A 17,256-nucleotide genomic window follows, 5' to 3' on the forward strand; every position below is an offset into this window, starting at 1 on the left:
GATAAAATCAAGATTATAGAGATAGCATACAGTGCTCATGATACTTAATAGCAACACAGTGGAAATAATTAGAAAACAGTCTGTTACTGATCATGAAACATATGGTTAGCAGATAACATCAGGGATTATATCCTAATCTGCCAGGGATGCTTCAGGTGGTTACTGTCTGCAAAGCCCTGTTTGTTTGTTTCTTAAGAAGCTCTGTAGAGTAGTGACTAGGAATTTATCTTCAAAGGGCTACTGGGCATACAATGTGTGTATGAAACAAGGTCCTGAAACATGCTCGTCCTAAAGGATGTTGCTACCGAAGTACAAATTTTGTAGCAGACTCTTATGGAAATCCTGTCTAATCTGTGTCTCATTTTGGGGGTTTCTAAAGCACCGCCACCGTAGTGGCTACACACAGGCATAGCTGCATAAGAGAGATTGGAACATACTTACACCCTGGGGCTCCCAGACTTCTGAGCCAACTAAGATTATTGTAGCAGACCAACATGACTAGTGCTTGCAGCTCCTTTGAGCTTTGAGTTTGGAGTCTACCCAACCACCATTGCAGGTTAGAGTACGCACAAATGAATGGGAAGCAGGCAGGCAGTGGAGGCACATGATGACCCAGCATAGAGACTCATCGAGGTATGGTGGAAAAGATTAAATCCCAATCACAAAAATGTGAAGTACCAGGATTTAAGCATACTGTATTAATGACTGGGAACCACTACTTTAACACAGAGTAGTGGGCCAAATTTTGCCCTCAATTACACTATTCATAAACATCACTGAGGGCAGAATTTGGCCCAGCAGCAATTTATTAAACCTTATGGCTGAGTGTGCCTAAAGGATTTAAATGCTCAATATCCAAGAAGTATTTTTGTAGGCTGGGGGGTTGGACAACTAAAGGCCAAGAGGGAGAAAAGAGAGACCGATTGGATGAGGATCTAGAAGGGGGAAAACTGGGTCTGGCTAGGAAGATTGAGGACAAGAAGCCAGGAGGGATTGGGAATGGTTGAGTAAGGAGATTGGGATGGGGGCGAGGGGAGAAGATTGTGAGGGGAGGGGCACGTTGGAAGTGATGAGGCAGAAGAGGTCTATACAGGGGAGAACAGTCGGAAGAGTCTGTGCTCACTAGAGAACATTTCCCTCTAGAGCTTGGAACAGAACCCATTATTTCCGAGTCTCCCCACACCTCTGCTGTCATCAGATACCTGTGAAACGCACTGGCAATGTGTTTCAATGCTCTAATGCTAAGTACTCTGAAAAAATCAGGTCCTAAGTATCTCAAATTTGGTCCCCCCAAATTAGTGGACACTCTTTTTTTAACCTTAATCTTGTTGTGCCTCAGTTCCCCATCTGTAAAGGGGAAGAATACCACCCCCTCGGTTTATAGGGGTGTTGTGAAAATAAATATTAAATGTTTGAGACAGATTCGGATGCTATAAAAAGAAAAGGAGTACTTGTGGCACCTTAGAGACTAAAAAATTTATTTGAGCATAAGCTTTTGTGAGCTACAGCTCATTTCATCGGATGTATGCAGTGGAAAATACAGTGGGGAGAATTTATATACACAGAAAACGTGAAACAATGGGTGTTACCTTACACACTGTAAGAGTGATCAGGTAAGGTGAGCTATTATTAGCAGGTGAGAGAGGAGGATGGGGGTGGGGGGAACCTTTTGTAGTGATAATCAAGGTGGGCCATTTCCAGCAGTTGACAAGAACCTGTGAGGAACAGTGAGGGGGGGGAGGAGAATAAACATGGGGAAATAGTTTTACTTTGTGTAATGACACATCCACTCCCAGTCTTTATTCAAGCTTAATGTAATGGTGTCCAGTTTGCAAATTAATTCCAATTCAGCAGTCTCTCATTGGAGTCTGTTTTTGAAGGTTTTTTTTTTTTTTTTGGGTTGAAGTATTGCCACTTTTAGGTCTGTAATCAAGTGACCAGAGAGACTGAAGTGTTCTCCGACTGGTTTTTGAATGTTATAATTCTTGACGTCTGATTTGTGTCCATTTATTCTTTTACGTAGAGACTGTCCAGTTTGACCAATGTACATGGCAGAGGGGCATTGCTGGCACATGATGGCATATATCACATTGGTAGATGTGCAGGCGAACGAGCCTCTGATAGTGTGGCTGATGTGATTAGGCCCTGTGATGGTGTCCCCTGAATAGATATGTGGACACAGTTGGCAACGGGCTTTGTTGCAAGGATAGGTTCCTGGGTTAGTGTTTTTGTTGTGTGGTTGCTGGTGAGTATTTGCTTCAGGTTGGGGGGCTGTCTGGAAGCAAGGACTGGCCTGTCTCCCAAGATCTGTGAGAGTGATGCGTCCTCCTTCAGGATAGGTTGTAGATCCTTGATGATGAGCTGGAGAGGTTTTAGTTGGAGGCTGAAAGTGATGGCTAGTGGCGTTCTGTTGTTTTCTTTGTTGGGCCTGTCCCATAGTAGGTAACTTCTGGCTCTGTCAATCTGTTTCTTCACTTCAGCAGGTGGGTATTGTAGTTGTAAGAACGCTTGATAGAGATCTTGTAGGTGTTTGTCTCTGTCTGAGGCGTTGGAGCAAATGCGCTTGTATTGTAGAGCTTGGCTGTAGACAATGGATCGTGTGGTGTGGTCTGGATGAAAGCTGGAGGCATGCAGGTAAATATAGCAGTCAGTAGGTTTCCGGTATAGGGTGGTGTTTATGTGACCATTGCTTATTAGCACCGTAGTGTCCACGAAGTGGATCTCTTGTGTGGACTGGTCCAGGCTGAGGTTGATGGTGGGATGGAATTGTTGAAATCATGGTGGAATTCCTCAAAGGCTGCTTTTCCATGGGTCTAGATGATGAAGATGTCATCAATGTAGCGCAAGTAGAGTCATTAGGGGACGAGAGCTGAGGAAGCGTTGTTCTAAGTCAGCCATAAAAATGTTGGCATACTGTGGGGCCATGCGGGTACCCATGGCAGTGTCGCTGATTTGAAGATATACATTGTCCCCAAATGTGAAATAGTTATGGGTGAGGACAAAGTCACAAAGTTCAGCTACCAGGTTTGCCGTGACATTATCGGGGATACTGTTCCTGACGGCTTGTAGTCCATCGTTGTGTGGAATGTTGGTGTAGAGGGCTTCTACATCCATAGTGGCTAGGATGATGTTTTCAGGAAGATCACTGATGGATTGTAGTTTCCTCAGGAAGTCAGTGTTGTCTCGAAGATAGCTAGGAGTGCTGGTAGCGTAGGGCCTGAGGAGGGAGTCTACATAGCCAGACAATCCTGCTGTCAGGGTGCCAATGCCTGAGATGATGGGGTGCCCAGGATTTCCAGGTTTATGGATCTTGGGTAGCAGATAAAATACCCCTGGTTGGGATTCCAGGGGTGTGTCTGTGCAGATTTCTTCTTATGCTTTTTCAGGGAGTTTCCTGAGCAGATGCTGTAGTTTCTTTTGGTAACCCTCAGTGGGATCAGAAGGTAATGGCTTGTAGAATGTGGTGCTGGAGAGCTGCCGAGCAGCCTCTTGTTCGTGTTCCGACCTGTTCGAGATGATGACAGCACCTCCTTTGGCAGCCTTCTTGATTATTATGTCAGAGTTGTGTCTGAGGCTGTGGATTGTATTGTGTTCTGCACGGCTGAGGTTGTGGGGCAAGTGATGCTGCTTTTCCACAATTTCAGCCCGTGCACGTCGGCGGAAGCACTCTATATGTAGAAGTCCAGTCTGTTGTTTCGACCTTCAGGAGGAGTCGACCCAGAATCCTTCTTTTTGTAGTGTTGGTAGGAAGGTCTGTGTGGGTTAGTATGCTGTTCAGAGGTGTGTTGGAAATATTCCTTGAGTCGGAGACGTCGAAAATAGGATTCTAGTCCACCGCACGTTCGTAGGGATGGAGGGGCAGAAGGAGAGGCCCCGAGATAGGACAAATTCTTCTGCTGGGCTAAGAGTATAGCTGGATAGATTAACAATATTGCTGGGTGGGTTAAGGGAACCACTGTTGTGGCCCCTTGTGGCATGTAGTAGTTTAGATAGTTTAGTGTCCTTTTTCTTTTGTAGAGAAGTAAAGTGTGTGTTGTAAATGGCTTGTCTAGTTTTTGTAAAGTCCAGCCATGAGGAAGTTTGTGTGGAAGGTTGGTTTTTTATGAGAGTATCCAGTTTTGAGAGCTCATTCTTAATCTTTCCCTGTTTGCTGTACAGGATGTTGATCAGGTGGTTCCGCAGTTTCTTTGAGAGTGTGTGGCACAATCTGTCAGCATAGTCCTGTGTGGTATGTAGATTATAATGGATTTTTTTACCTCAGTCCTTTTGGTATGATGTCCATCTGTTTGCATTTGGAAAGGAAGATGATGTCTGTCTGTATCTGTACGAGTTTTTTCATGAAGTTGATGGGTTTCCACTCCATATGGCTAAATTCAGTGCCTTGCATAATGACCAGTTTCAGAGTAGCAGCCTTGTTAGTCTGTATCCGCAAAAAGAAAAGGAGTACTTGTGGCACCTTAGAGACTAACACATTTATTTGAGCATAAGCTTTCGTGAGCTACAGCTCACTTCATTAGATGCATGCAGTGGAAAATACAGAGTGGAGATTTTATATACACAGAGAACATGAAACAATGGGTGTTACCGTACACACTGTAACGAGAGTGTATATAAAATCCGTGTATATAAAATCTCCCCACTGTATTTTCCACTGCATGCATCCGATGAAGTGAGCTGTAGCTCACAAAAGCCTATGCTCAGATAAATGTGTTAGTCTCTAAGGTGCCACAAGTACTCCTTTTCTTTTTGCGGATACAGACTAACACGGCTGCTACTCTGAAACCTGTCAGATGCTATAGTAATGAGAGCCATAGAAAAGTCCATGAGGAAATTAATAAGAACACAAGAACGGCCATACTGGGTCAGACCAAAGGTCTGTCTAGCCCAGTATCCTGTCTTCTGACAGTGGCCAATGCCAGGTACCCCAGAGGGAATGAACAGAACAGGTAATCAAGTGATCCATCCCATCGCCCATTCCCAGCTTCTGGCAAATAATTCTGAATAGTGTGCAGGAAATAAGACCTAAGGCCACACATTGAATAATAAGGACAAAACAAAATACTGACTAGCTGCTCATTAATTGAGCACCATCCATCTTATGCACTGAATGAGACAGGGGTCCTATGGAAAAATAGTATGTGATCATATAATACATATACATATGGGGGCTGAATTAAGGTTGCAAAGGCAACATTAATCCCAGCATTTCATACCGTTGAGTGTTTGGTTTTTGTAACCTGAATAGGGGTGGGTGGGTGGATGGGTGTGTGCGTGTGTATTTATATATAATATTCATTCAGTGGAACTACTTCTAGAGTAAGGCACCACTATGCAACATGATTAAAGGTTTCAGTGTCTCGCCCTGTATAAACAAGCTGGAGGTGTGATTATGGGACTGTTAAATGAAACACACAGATCTGAGACATCTCTGTAGAGCATTTAGATTTTCAAAAGGAAACTGTTTTTATAATGAAAACATGTCAGATCTGAAATGGAATCTTTACATGCCTGGTTGTTCCTGTAACTGATCTCATTCATAAAGGGATGATCTTAACTTGCTTTCTTATTTGTGTTTGTGAGGGGTTGGAGGTTTTGTTGTTTTTTAAAAGGATCTCTGTAGAAATAGTCTCTACGCTTATCTCATTCAGCTGTTCAAGGGTTGTATTTTAAATGAGGGGGAGGGCAGGCTACAATATAATCTTTGTGAAATCAAAGAGTCACTTATCAGGCAGGCCCTAAATATGTTTTTCCCCTGACAGATCAAAGTGGTCAGGCTAGTTAAATGCAACAGTCTGGAAATAGATAAAACCTGATATGGGGACTCAGTGGCAGCTTCTTTGCTGTATGAGGCAAATGCTTCAATACTGTAAAATTCACAAATTGTTACATGAAACAGAACTGAAGGCCAAGTTTAGTATGCCTTGGATTGAGGCCCAGGAGTTCCAAATTATAAATCAAAAGTTAAAGAAAAGCCAAATAGTGTTTACTCCTCTGGAAGATATACCGTGACCTGTGTTTTGAGTAATTAACATTTTATTCACAGTAGGGCAGGTATACTTTTAAAAAAGCTAGTTTAGTTTGGTTTTTTGCAACTAAACACTTGGGAATTCATATTTTGAAGAAAGGTTTTAATTTTTCTTCAAAATTAAATTAACAATTGCTGTTATGCAATCCAAAAAGGAGGGTTAGTCACAATCACATAGCTGAGCCCTGTTGTAAAAGTTATTTGTGAACAACTCCATTACATTTTTTGTTTTTCTTTCATGTTGATAGTTTAAAAACTACACTGAATATATAACATTAGCACAATGCAGGTTATCCAAAAAAGAGACTCAACATATCCCATCAATGTTTTGCAAGAGAAAAATGTCCCCTATAACATTCTGAGAGGAGATCAGCGAGAGAGTGTGAAGGAGGAATTAAAAATAAATTTGAATACACTCTTCAGACAAAATTGTTCTGAATCTTACTCTAAGGCAGAAACACTTTCATGTGTGTAGGGCCCTCCTCAGGGTCTGTTGTATTAGGTCTCCGACTCAATATCTATTTGGTAAGGCCTCACACACCAGAATGTCAGCTTTCCTCTGATACTTGTCTAAAGACCAGTGAGCCTTATTCTGCTCTCCATTACACAATAAGGAGTAACTGCATGGAAGCCAATGAAGTTATACAAGTGTCAAGCTGGTATCAGTGGAATCAGACTCCGCAAGTTTCATGACAGAATAATTACTCTGAAGACAACATGGAGTGATGTTTTGGAATGGTGGTGTGCACTGTAATCTTTGTCACTTGGAGACAGGACAGTCTATTGCAAGGAGACACAGGACTGAGAGTCAAGACCTGGGTTCTACTCCCAGTTTCCCATTTGTAAATGGGAATAATCCCACTCCTTTGTTTTGTAGGGGTGTTGTGAAAATAAATAGCAATGTTTGAGAGACGCTCTCTCATGCTACAATGATGAGAGCCATAGGAAAGCACACACGGAAATTAATAATTCTGTCTTCAGAGCAGGGGCTGACTAGTGCACTGGAAACGGGGCCTAGGACCACCCATTGAACAATGAGGAGATTGTCCTGCCCCCTACTTGCTGTGTGACCTTAGTTTTGAGCAAGGCTCTGTACCTTTGTTTCATCTTTATCATGTAACTGGATCCTCCATTTCCTAAGGGCCTGATCCTTCACAACTGAAACCAATAAAAGCTTTGCCATAAACATCAGTGAGTGCCGGGTCAAACCCTGTGTAAAAACCCTTGTCTGTGCAAAAGGTGGGCAGAAAGTGAAGGAGGTTGGTGGTTCATCCTCTAGGCATTACTAAGTTATTACATAAAATTAACAAGACTCAGTACTGATACGTAAAGGTATCTAGGATTTTCCTTTTAGTTTCTCTTTTTTTAAAAAAAAAGAGAAACTAGGGGTATATTAGCTTCTCCAAATTTAGCTTAAAAGACGTCAACATTGTAAAATAAAGACCTACATTTTAAACTGGGAGTGTTTATATGCTTGATTCTGCTCTCAGTGAACTCAGTGCCCTAATTTATCAGAGGACTAAGAAAGGTCAGATTACTCTGCTTGGAACTGTATGCACGCAGGGCCTGATTCAACACTACTGAATTTAATGGAAAGACCTCCATTGACTTCAATGGGCACTGGATCAGCAGCCAGCCAGAGAAGATTATACAAAAAGATGCATGTAATGCCTTAAAGTATGAATTTAAAAGCGCATTTCATGGGGAGCCTGGTTAATTATAGCTGCTGTACTCTTACCCAGCAATGAATTTTGTTTGTTTTTATTTTGAGAGCCACAGTCTTAGATATGAAAGAAACTGTACAGACTTGGAAGGAAGAACAAGGTCTATGATTTTCTTTTTCTTCTTCTTTTTTTTTTTTTTTTTGAACAGATTAGTAGAGTTGTCCTGGGGCTGTCTTGAAAGTAATTTATGTTACACCACAGAGGAACAAAATAGGCACCTGATGTGTGGAAAATTAGTTTTCCTCTTTGAGGTTTCAACTAGAAGGGTAAAAAATTAAAGCAACAGCAGGCTGCATTACACCCACAGTTGCAGAGAAGCACTTTCTTTGTACCTTATTCTGTGTATGTTGGGATAATTTGCTTCAGGATTATATGTAAAAAGATATTTGATATTAAGCAATAATTATTAGTAATTCATTAATTTAAAGGCACTTTCAAACTTGGTCTGTCTCTACGCTCTTTGGACTGTTCAGTTATTCACTTCCCTCTCTTTGACTAGACCCAGGGAAACTAGTAAATGTTCCTCTACCCCTACTCTTCTCACCCAGAATTCAGATGAAGTAATGTGTTAATAATTAAGCATAATTGCTAATTGAGGCTCCCCTTGTGGCTCTTTGTATGCAAAGGAGTTTGGAGATAGCCTTCACAAAGGCATTTTAATTGAAATAGCCAGCGTCACAAAAGTCATAGGCCTGCTGTTGTTAACTTGGTGTGTTTTGTTTTGTTCCACAGGCGCTTAAATACTTTAAACAAATGTGCAGTGATGAAGCTAGAAATTAGTCCACATAGAAAAAGGGTAAGATGTGTTTTGTTTTTGTTTTGTTTTTAACATCCTACGTTACAGAACCATTTAAAAAAAAAAAAAAGCTGAACATGATCTCGTAGTTCATCTAATTTAGCTGCAGCGCAAGATTGTTCCTGGGCCAAATCTGGCATCCTTACACAGGTAAAACACTCTTTACTCTTCATTGTGATCTTTTGATTAAGGACTTCAGGATTTGGCCCTGTAAGCGAATACACTCATTGATTCAGCTTAATCTTTTACGCACTCTGAGACACGGATGTCGCGCACTCTCAACTACTGTGACCTGTCAGTACACTTATGTCAACTATTCACACTCTCGTGTTCAGCTGTGATGATGACTCAGTTAGCCCATATGGTGCTGACTAATCAGCATGGACCAGAGTAAATCATCATCTCAGCTAACTTGAGCTGACTCTTCAGAACCAAGTTAGAACACCAAAATGCTTTTTCATGTAGGCAGGCTCAGAGGGAGCGGAGGATTCCCAACCTTTCCCAAAAGATGCTCAGCTTGCAGAGTTGGACCCATTACTCAGGGGCTTTTTAATCACTGTTTAAAATACTAATCTAAACTAAGGCAAAATCTCTGAAGAATACTGTTAAATAAGCTTGAAGCACATTGGTAAGGAAATCAGCATGGTTTGTAGAGTTTCTCTGCTGTTCGCTCAGGACAGTCTCATTAGTCAGTGAGTCTTAAACTAAGACCACTACCATTCAAGATGAGCAATGATAGAATTTCTAGTTTGGATTTGGTATGATAGTATTTATGAAAAGTTTAGTTGTGCTTATTGATTTTTAATAGTAAGATATAAATAAAGGAATTGGCATTATAAAACATTATACCCTGGCGTAAGTCCTTGATTGATGGGCAAAGGCATTGTGAAAGGTTTTTTGGAGATGTGGGGAGGAACTTCTCTTCAGTTCAGTTGAACAGCTGGATAGCAGTCTGAAAACATGTCTGCCTGCTAAAGGTCAACAGTAGTCACGACTGTCCACTGGAAGTGAATAGCTGCAGATGAAGATGACTAAACTTATGCAATACAGTGCTGCCATTCTCATGACAAGAATGCTTGCAAATAATCTTAAGGGTGTTTACCAAGATCAGTCTCCTTTCTCCCTGCCCCCCGTCCCCCATCCATTTGTGGTATGTAGCAAAGAAGGTTCTGAAAGATAACATTTTGTGATAGCATACACATAAGAAATGTATAATGAAGTTTTCTGACTTCCAGAAGATTTCTGTTTCCTGAAATCAGGTCTCTTTCTTGTTTCTGAGCCTCATTAACAACGGAGTGATCAAGATTTGTGTTAAAAATGGGCCTAATTTTCTACAAAGTCTGGATCTTATGTTTTGGTTTGGACCTATTTCTGGTTTTGACTCAAGCATCAGTAGAGTAATATACAAATATAGGGCCAAATTCCACTTTTGTTGACTTAACGAAGACCAGGATTTGGCTCTTAAAGCCTTGTTTACAAGAGGAAAATTACCTGTTGCCGACAGTGTCAGCAATGGGTGCATCTGAATGAATACTGTTTTCTTGGACTTCCCTTGTAGTCAAATCATGTTCAATGCCAATTGAGTGGCACCCATTGTCAGGCATAGGTAATTTTCCTGTTGTAGGCAAACTTCCCAGTTTAATTAACAAGGCAAACTTCTCCATTGTTTCCTCACTCATGAATGGAATCTTAAGTTTCAGCATCCGGACCACAGAGTGCAGTGTGTCCTCTATGTGCTGTACATACGTGTATCTGTAATGGCTTCTGTGGGGTTTTTGGTTTTGTTATGGTGGTGTTGGTTTTTTTGTTTGGTACTTTCTGTCTTCTTAAGGAAAACAGTTTAAACAAACTGGAACTTTGGCACATATTAACTATGTAGAAAACTAACTTTGGCAAGTTTACATTTTGTTCTTTGTTTAGCACCAAAGATGTATCCTGTATTGCTATGGTGTGTTAAAATAGTACTCTTTTTAGTTCTGGTCTTCCAACTTGTGTGTCATATGATCTTCTCCATGTAGATGGAAGAGAAGTGTGGTGGTCATACAAGATCATTCCCTTGCAGTAAAAGATTGAGGCTTAAGCGGCAATGCTGAAACATACCCTCAGGCACTGCCCATACATCAAATATAATCAGTGGAGAGGTTACTGACAATTTACTTGTGTTACACACTGTTGCTGGCTTTTACTGCTCAGTATCTATGAAGTAATGTTTAAAATTGCCTGGAGCTAATCTGAAGTAGAAACTTCACAGGACAATCTTAGTGTCAGCTGCTGGGTTATGGGGGAGGAAAGGACCAGGTAAGAGCCTGGAGGCATTAAACTGTAGCAGTGTAATAGGTTCTCTTGCTATCTCATTAGTCACAGTTATAAGACCATTTAAGCTTCAAGGATGTGTAAGAAGTTAAGCTACTACAATTGAGAATGTCTGAGAAGCATCTCTTAATTGCAAAGGAATATAAACAAAGCCACGCTCAACAGAGTAACATTGTAGAGAGACCAGAGTGAGACCTGCCCCTCACTGACTCCGGTTTAAAATTTTATGCATGCCAGGAATTTCCACTGATCTCAAGGGTATCCACTGTGACCAATTAATTAAAGGCCTAGAGATACTGGGGTTTGTTGAAAAGAGCAATTTAAGGCAGATTATATTATTTGGTCTGTTTGCTTTATGTCTGCAAGACAGCTTTGAAATGAACTTCAAACATATATTTCATCTATTTTTAAAAAAAAATAAGTCTTAAGATATATTGCATATTATGTGTTATAATGACCTATGATTGGCTTCAAAGGCCCAGTCTTGCTCTAATTGAAGCCCATGGCTGTCTTGATATTAACTTAAATGATAGCAAGATCACACACTTAAGTATACTTACTGAAAGGACTTTGCCATCATCACTACCAGTTTGCCATTATACCTTATGGATGCTCTCTTTGCTCGCAGAGTGAAGATTCCGATGAAGATGAGCCTTGTGCAATAAGTGGTAAATGGACTTTTCAGAGGGACAGCAAGAGGTGGTCTAGGCTTGAGGAGTTTGACGTCTTCCCTCTAAAACAGGATTTGAATCCCTCATCCCCAGAAGCTCCTCTCCTGACGAATGCAGCTAGCCACGAAAGCGTGCTGACAGACCTCAGTGAGCGTCAGGAGGTAGCTTCCATTCACAGCACCAGCAGCACCAGTAGCCACCAAGTCACCCCCCAGAGTGAGGCAACCACCACCAGAACAAACTCAGTCGTTAGCGTTTGCTCATCAGGCAACTTCATAACAAACGATGACTCCTTCAGCAGCCTGCCCTCGCCTAAGGAGCTGTCTAGCTTCAGCTTCAACATGAAAGCTAATGAAAAGAATGCGAGGTCTAAAACGAAGAGCCTGTTAAAGAGAATGGAGAGCCTGAAAATCAAGAGCTCTCACCATGGCAAAAATAAAGCCCCTTCCAAACTGGGTCTTATTATCAGTGGGCCCATCCTGAAAGAGGGCCTGGATGAGGACAAGCTAAAACAATTTAACTGTGTGGAAATTTCTACTCTCAATGGCAATCATATTAACGTCCCCATGGTACGAAAAAGGAGCGTCTCCAATTCCACCCAGACCAGCAGTAGTGGCAGTCAGTCTGAGACAAGCAGCGCTGTCAGCACACCCAGCCCCGTCACAAGAACACGCAGCCTCAGTGCATATAATAAAAGGGTGGGAATGTACCTCGAAGGCTTCGACCCCTTCAACCAATCAACCTTCAGTGATGTCATGGAGCAGAACTTTAAGAACAGGGGAAGTTTTGCAGAAGACACTGTGTTTTTTATCCCTGAAGACCACAAGCCAGGCACCTTTCCCAAAGCGCTCTCCAATGGTAACTTCTCCCCATCAGAGAGCAACTCTTCAGTGAACTGGAGAACTGGAAGCTTTCATGGACATGGACATCTCTCCCTCAGGAGGGAGAACAGTGTAGAAAGCTCCAAGGAACTGAGCACTGGGAAAAGACGCAACTCCTCTAGCTCAGTGGGCAGCCGCCTTAGCATTTATGACAATGTACCAGGTTCAATTCTGTATTCCAGTACAGGTGACCTGGCAGACCTTGAGAATGAAGACATCTTTCCAGAGCTGGATGATATCCTGTACCATGTAAAAGGGATGCAGAGAATAGTGAACCAGTGGTCAGAGAAGTTTTCAGATGAAGGGGACTCCGATTCAGCACTAGATTCTGTTTCCCCATGCCCTTCCTCTCCAAAGCAGATTCACCTTGATGTAGATAATGATCGAACAACCCCCAGTGACCTTGACAGTACAGGAAATTCCTTGACTGAGACTGAAGAGCCCTCAGGAATGCAGGACAGAAGGGACTCTGGGGTGGGTGCATCACTGACACGGTCCAACAGGTCAGTAACAGGCTTCTTCCACTAGACCAGGGGTGGGCAAACTTTTTGGCCCAAGGGCTACATCTGCGTGGAGAAGTTGTATGCAGGGTCATGCTGGGGTGGGGCACAGGGTTGGGATGCAGGAGGGAGTCCGGGGTGTGGGAGAAGGTGTGGTGTGCAGGAAGGGGCTCAGGGCAAGGGGTTAGGGTGCAGAAAGGGTGCAGAGTGCAGGAGGGGGCTCAGGGCAGGGGCTTGGGGTGCAGCAAAGGGTTAGGGGGCTTAGGGAAGGGGATTGGGGTGCTGGGTACAGGAGAGGTTTGGGATGTGGGCTCCGGCCCGGCGCCACTTACCTCCTGGGAGTGAGGTGGGGCATGGTACCGGCCACTTCCAGGAGCAGTGTGAGGCCAGGGCAGGCAGGGAGCTTGCCTTAGCCCCACTATGCCACAGGGCTGGCAATCCCACAGGCCAGATTAAAAGCCCTGATGGGCCAGATCCAGCGCTCCGGCCATAGTTTGCCCTCCGCTGCACTAGACCAAATTAAAGCCTTAGCACAGAAGTAACTGTGGTGGTTAAAGCAAATATGTGACTTTTACATATCAGTTTCAGAAATTAATGGCGAGGATAATATTTTTATAGCACCTTTAATCTGGAATGGTTTCCAACCAAGCCACTTTAAAAAAGTGTATTTGTTTATTCAAAATGTTGTGTCCACCACTGAAATGCAACTCTTTCTGCAGTGCAATGTCAGAGTCATCTTCACCAGCAACATTAAAATAGTTTTTTGAGTGTGGGTGAGGAAGAACTTGTCAAGCTGAAATTGGGGTGTGTGGGAAATGTAGAATGTAATTGCCAGAATTTTAAATAAGAGAGGATACTGGTGGTGGTATCCCTGCTCTTTCCAAAACAGCATCACAAAAGAGACCATGGCTATGTGGTCAAATCCTTCATTTTACAACTTGTTGGAAGTGCCATATTTTGAACATCATAGTGCCCCTTCGTACCATATTGTGCAAATTGCCATGATAGCACTAACTACATCACAGTAATCAGCCCAGGTTGTGTGCTCCCACATTAATACCTGAAATTCTGCCTTATCTACTATATATATGGAGTTAGGAGTTTCTGATATGTAGTAGATAAGGCAAAATTTCCAGATGTTGTCAGAAATGTCAATACGGAATGGAATGTTCTTCTAAATGGCACATTCTTAAATACACTCATTAGAACGTATGCTCTCCACATCATTAGAGAGAATCCTTTCATTGTGGTTTCCACATGTACCTTCCAAAGACACTTCAATAAATTGCTTTTTATTTTCCCCTCCTTTCCTGCAGGCATAAACTGAGATGGCACAGCTTTCAGAGCTCCCACGGGCCCAGCTTGAGCTCTGTGTCATTACAGATTAATAGCCAGTCTGTGGCACAGATGAACCTATTGCAGAAATACTCTCTTTTGAAGTTAACTGCCCTCCTGGAGAAATACACACCTTCCAATAAGCATGGCTTCAGCTGGTAAGGACCATTCAAACCCTTGGGATTTGCCAGTAATGAATGAATACAGAAAACATGTCACTAATCCCCAACTATCTTCCCTGTTTGTTTACTTGCATCTAACATTCTGCCACCCTCCTAGGGGGCTCTAGCCTCAGAGAACAATACTAAACCCATTAACCCTTCACTTTGTTTTAATGTCATTGGGTGTCAGATGCTCATTAAGAGGGAGCCACAGAGAGTGGCTGCAATTAACGGGGAGGGACATGGGAGTGCATTTCAATACAGATGCTCATGAAACACAGAGGAGCTGGCTGTGTTGGGAAAAATCCAGCTAGCATTCACAGCACAAAGGAATAATCATGTATTAAAAGAATTTGCACTTAAGGAGACCTACTTCAGCACATCTTAAGGTACCAGAAAACTGTCTTCAAAGTCTTCTGCCTTTCTCCGTCATTGGTATTCTTCTTTATATCATTTATTTAATGCCAGGGCACTTCAGCTGAGTAAGTTTCCATCACTTTGAGTGTGTCACTATCTGACCACTAACCTTTTTTATGCTGAATACATTCTGTTTTAAACAAAAAACCCAAATCCAGTTAAGTTATTTATAAAAACAAAATAAAAAAATTCAGCAAGTTTGGAAAAAAACGCGGAGTTTTCCTGTAGCCGCTTCAGGTTTTCGTTACCCAGTCAATATTTTTTTGTCAGATTAGTGAAATAGAAAACCTGTTATTGCCATATCTGTATTGCATAGTCTGTGCAACCCTAAAGCAGCAAAAAGTACAATATTTTTTTCCCCCTTCGTTCTTATGGCCTCCTGCTTACTCCAGGACGCTGAGTATTTAACTCCAACATCAAAGTAGCTCCTGTTCAAAGGCTGTTATTATGTGAGCCATGCTAAATACAGAAGTTGTTTGTTCTGAAAGACAGAAATAAGTATTGACCGGTTATCCCTGCATGCTTCAGATTCTCGGTGGGGATCGTAATGTGTTCGTTCACATTCTGCTGGCGTGTTTTTTGACAAAGCAAGTATTATTCACACATATATCAATAGTGCCCCATGTTTAACTATAGTGTAATAAAGTTTGATTCTTTTTATTTTTTGTAGAACACGCTATCCCCCAAAAGCATAATACATTGTATAGTTAAGTCTCCCTGTTTTCTAACACTGTTGTGTCCTCTGAAGTTTTGTATCCTACATTAACTTTCTCTTTCATTAGCGAGATGATGTCAACACTTTCAGACGCTAAAGGATTTTTTTATTTGAGAAAACACTCTTGAGACTCCAAGAGTAAATAATTCTTTTGAGCTCTGGTACATTTTTCCTCTGAGTCAAAAGCAAATGGAAAGGCCTTTCATTGAAAATAGGGGCCTGGCAAGGAGGGGGGTCCCTCAAAGAGGTCATTTGAAGAACTGAAATTTTTAGCTGACAAACTCAAATGTATTACATCAGCTTCCTGCTGTTACACATACGGGTGGGCGGTCAGCCTGGCTTGAGAGCTTTATAGAATGAGTGGTTGACATACAAAAAGGTTATTGTTCACATGCCCATCTTTCTTGAGAGACCTAAAGAAGCTACATTATAAAGGGTTGTTGGCCACGGGATTTATTTTGACTCTACTATAGTTCATCCTGGTTCTTGTTCTACCCCATAGCATTTGTCGTACTGGAGTTGATAGACTAGCACCACCTATTAATGCTCGCAATCAACATATAGCCCCTTCCTAACATAGATATGCTCCATTTCTACCCCCGCCTTCCTCTCTGGAAAAGATTAAATGTTTTCAGTGCTACAGCTAAGGCTTTCACATAGAAAGACTTTAATAGAGTGAATACTATTTCACTTATTTTTTTAGCATGTTACAGCTACTGGAATCCAGAAGATGGTGGGTGGGTGGGTGTGGTTAGGAATGATGTGTATGCTGTGCTAACAGCTATGCTTTCTCCTTCTCATTCTCTCTGCTTAAATAGGGCTGTACCAAAGTTTATGAAAAGGATTAAGGTCCCAGATTATAAAGACCGAAATGTGTTTGGAGTTCCCCTGCCAATTAATGTCCAGCGTACAGGGCAGCCTCTCCCACAGAGCATTCAGCAAGCAATGCGGTACCTCCGCAGCCACTGTTTGGATCAGGTTAGTTTCACTTCACTGCCGTTCCACTACGCTGTTACCATCCCAGCACTTGATTGATTATTATTCTTGAGCCAGATCTTCAAGCCCTTATTTCTTTTTTACTCTAGCCATATTCAAGCACAATTCCCATTGAAGTCAGTGGATAGGACTGTAGGATTTGGCACCTCCTTGGTGGATTAATGTCTTCTTTTTTTTTTTTTTTTTTATATGCAAACACATGTAGGTTGGACTGTTCAGGAAATCTGGAGTCAAGTCAAGAATCCAGGCTTTGCGCCAAATGAATGAGAGCTCAACAGACAGCGTTAACTATGAAGGCCAGTCTGCTTATGATGTGGCAGACATGGTAAAGCAGTACTTTCGTGATCTACCTGAGCCGCTCATGACCAATAAACTCTCTGAGACGTTCTTACAGATCTACCAATGTAAGTCCTCAGATTCCCAGGGTGAGACAGAAAATTGGGCCCTGGTTTCAGAGAAATATTCCCAAATATGCACTCCTACAATGTCTAATTTACAAGGCTGAACTGCCAGATATATCCCTCATCTGGGCACCACATGTGTTGGCTGCTAGGGAATTTGGAAACAATGTCATTTGATACCATCGTATACTTTACTTTCTTTTTGAAGTCTCCATTATTTGTCATCCTGCCTCTTGTGAAACTGCTTTTTGGTTCTCTAGTTATATGGTGATGTAGCTGGCAAATTCTCCCAGTTTCATCTGTTTCTGAATGCTTGGAACC

The 17,256-nt window shown here is 42.0% G+C and overlaps 1 protein-coding gene across 1 annotated transcript in view; it reads left to right on the plus strand.

Moving 5' to 3' along the window:
* The window catches only part of DLC1 (DLC1 Rho GTPase activating protein), a 353,252-nt gene that overhangs the window by 324,926 nt on the left and 11,070 nt on the right, over positions 1 to 17,256 (plus strand). The window contains exons 7-11 of the mRNA XM_077815589.1: positions 8,482 to 8,545; positions 11,487 to 12,913; positions 14,227 to 14,403; positions 16,357 to 16,516; positions 16,740 to 16,938. Coding sequence (XP_077671715.1) covers positions 8,482 to 8,545; positions 11,487 to 12,913; positions 14,227 to 14,403; positions 16,357 to 16,516; positions 16,740 to 16,938 — 2,027 coding nt within the window. The remainder of the gene's footprint in view (positions 1 to 8,481; positions 8,546 to 11,486; positions 12,914 to 14,226; positions 14,404 to 16,356; positions 16,517 to 16,739; positions 16,939 to 17,256) is intronic.

Source organism: Eretmochelys imbricata, chromosome 4 (assembly GCF_965152235.1).
Source record: "Eretmochelys imbricata isolate rEreImb1 chromosome 4, rEreImb1.hap1, whole genome shotgun sequence".
Taxonomy (NCBI): domain Eukaryota; kingdom Metazoa; phylum Chordata; order Testudines; family Cheloniidae; genus Eretmochelys; species Eretmochelys imbricata.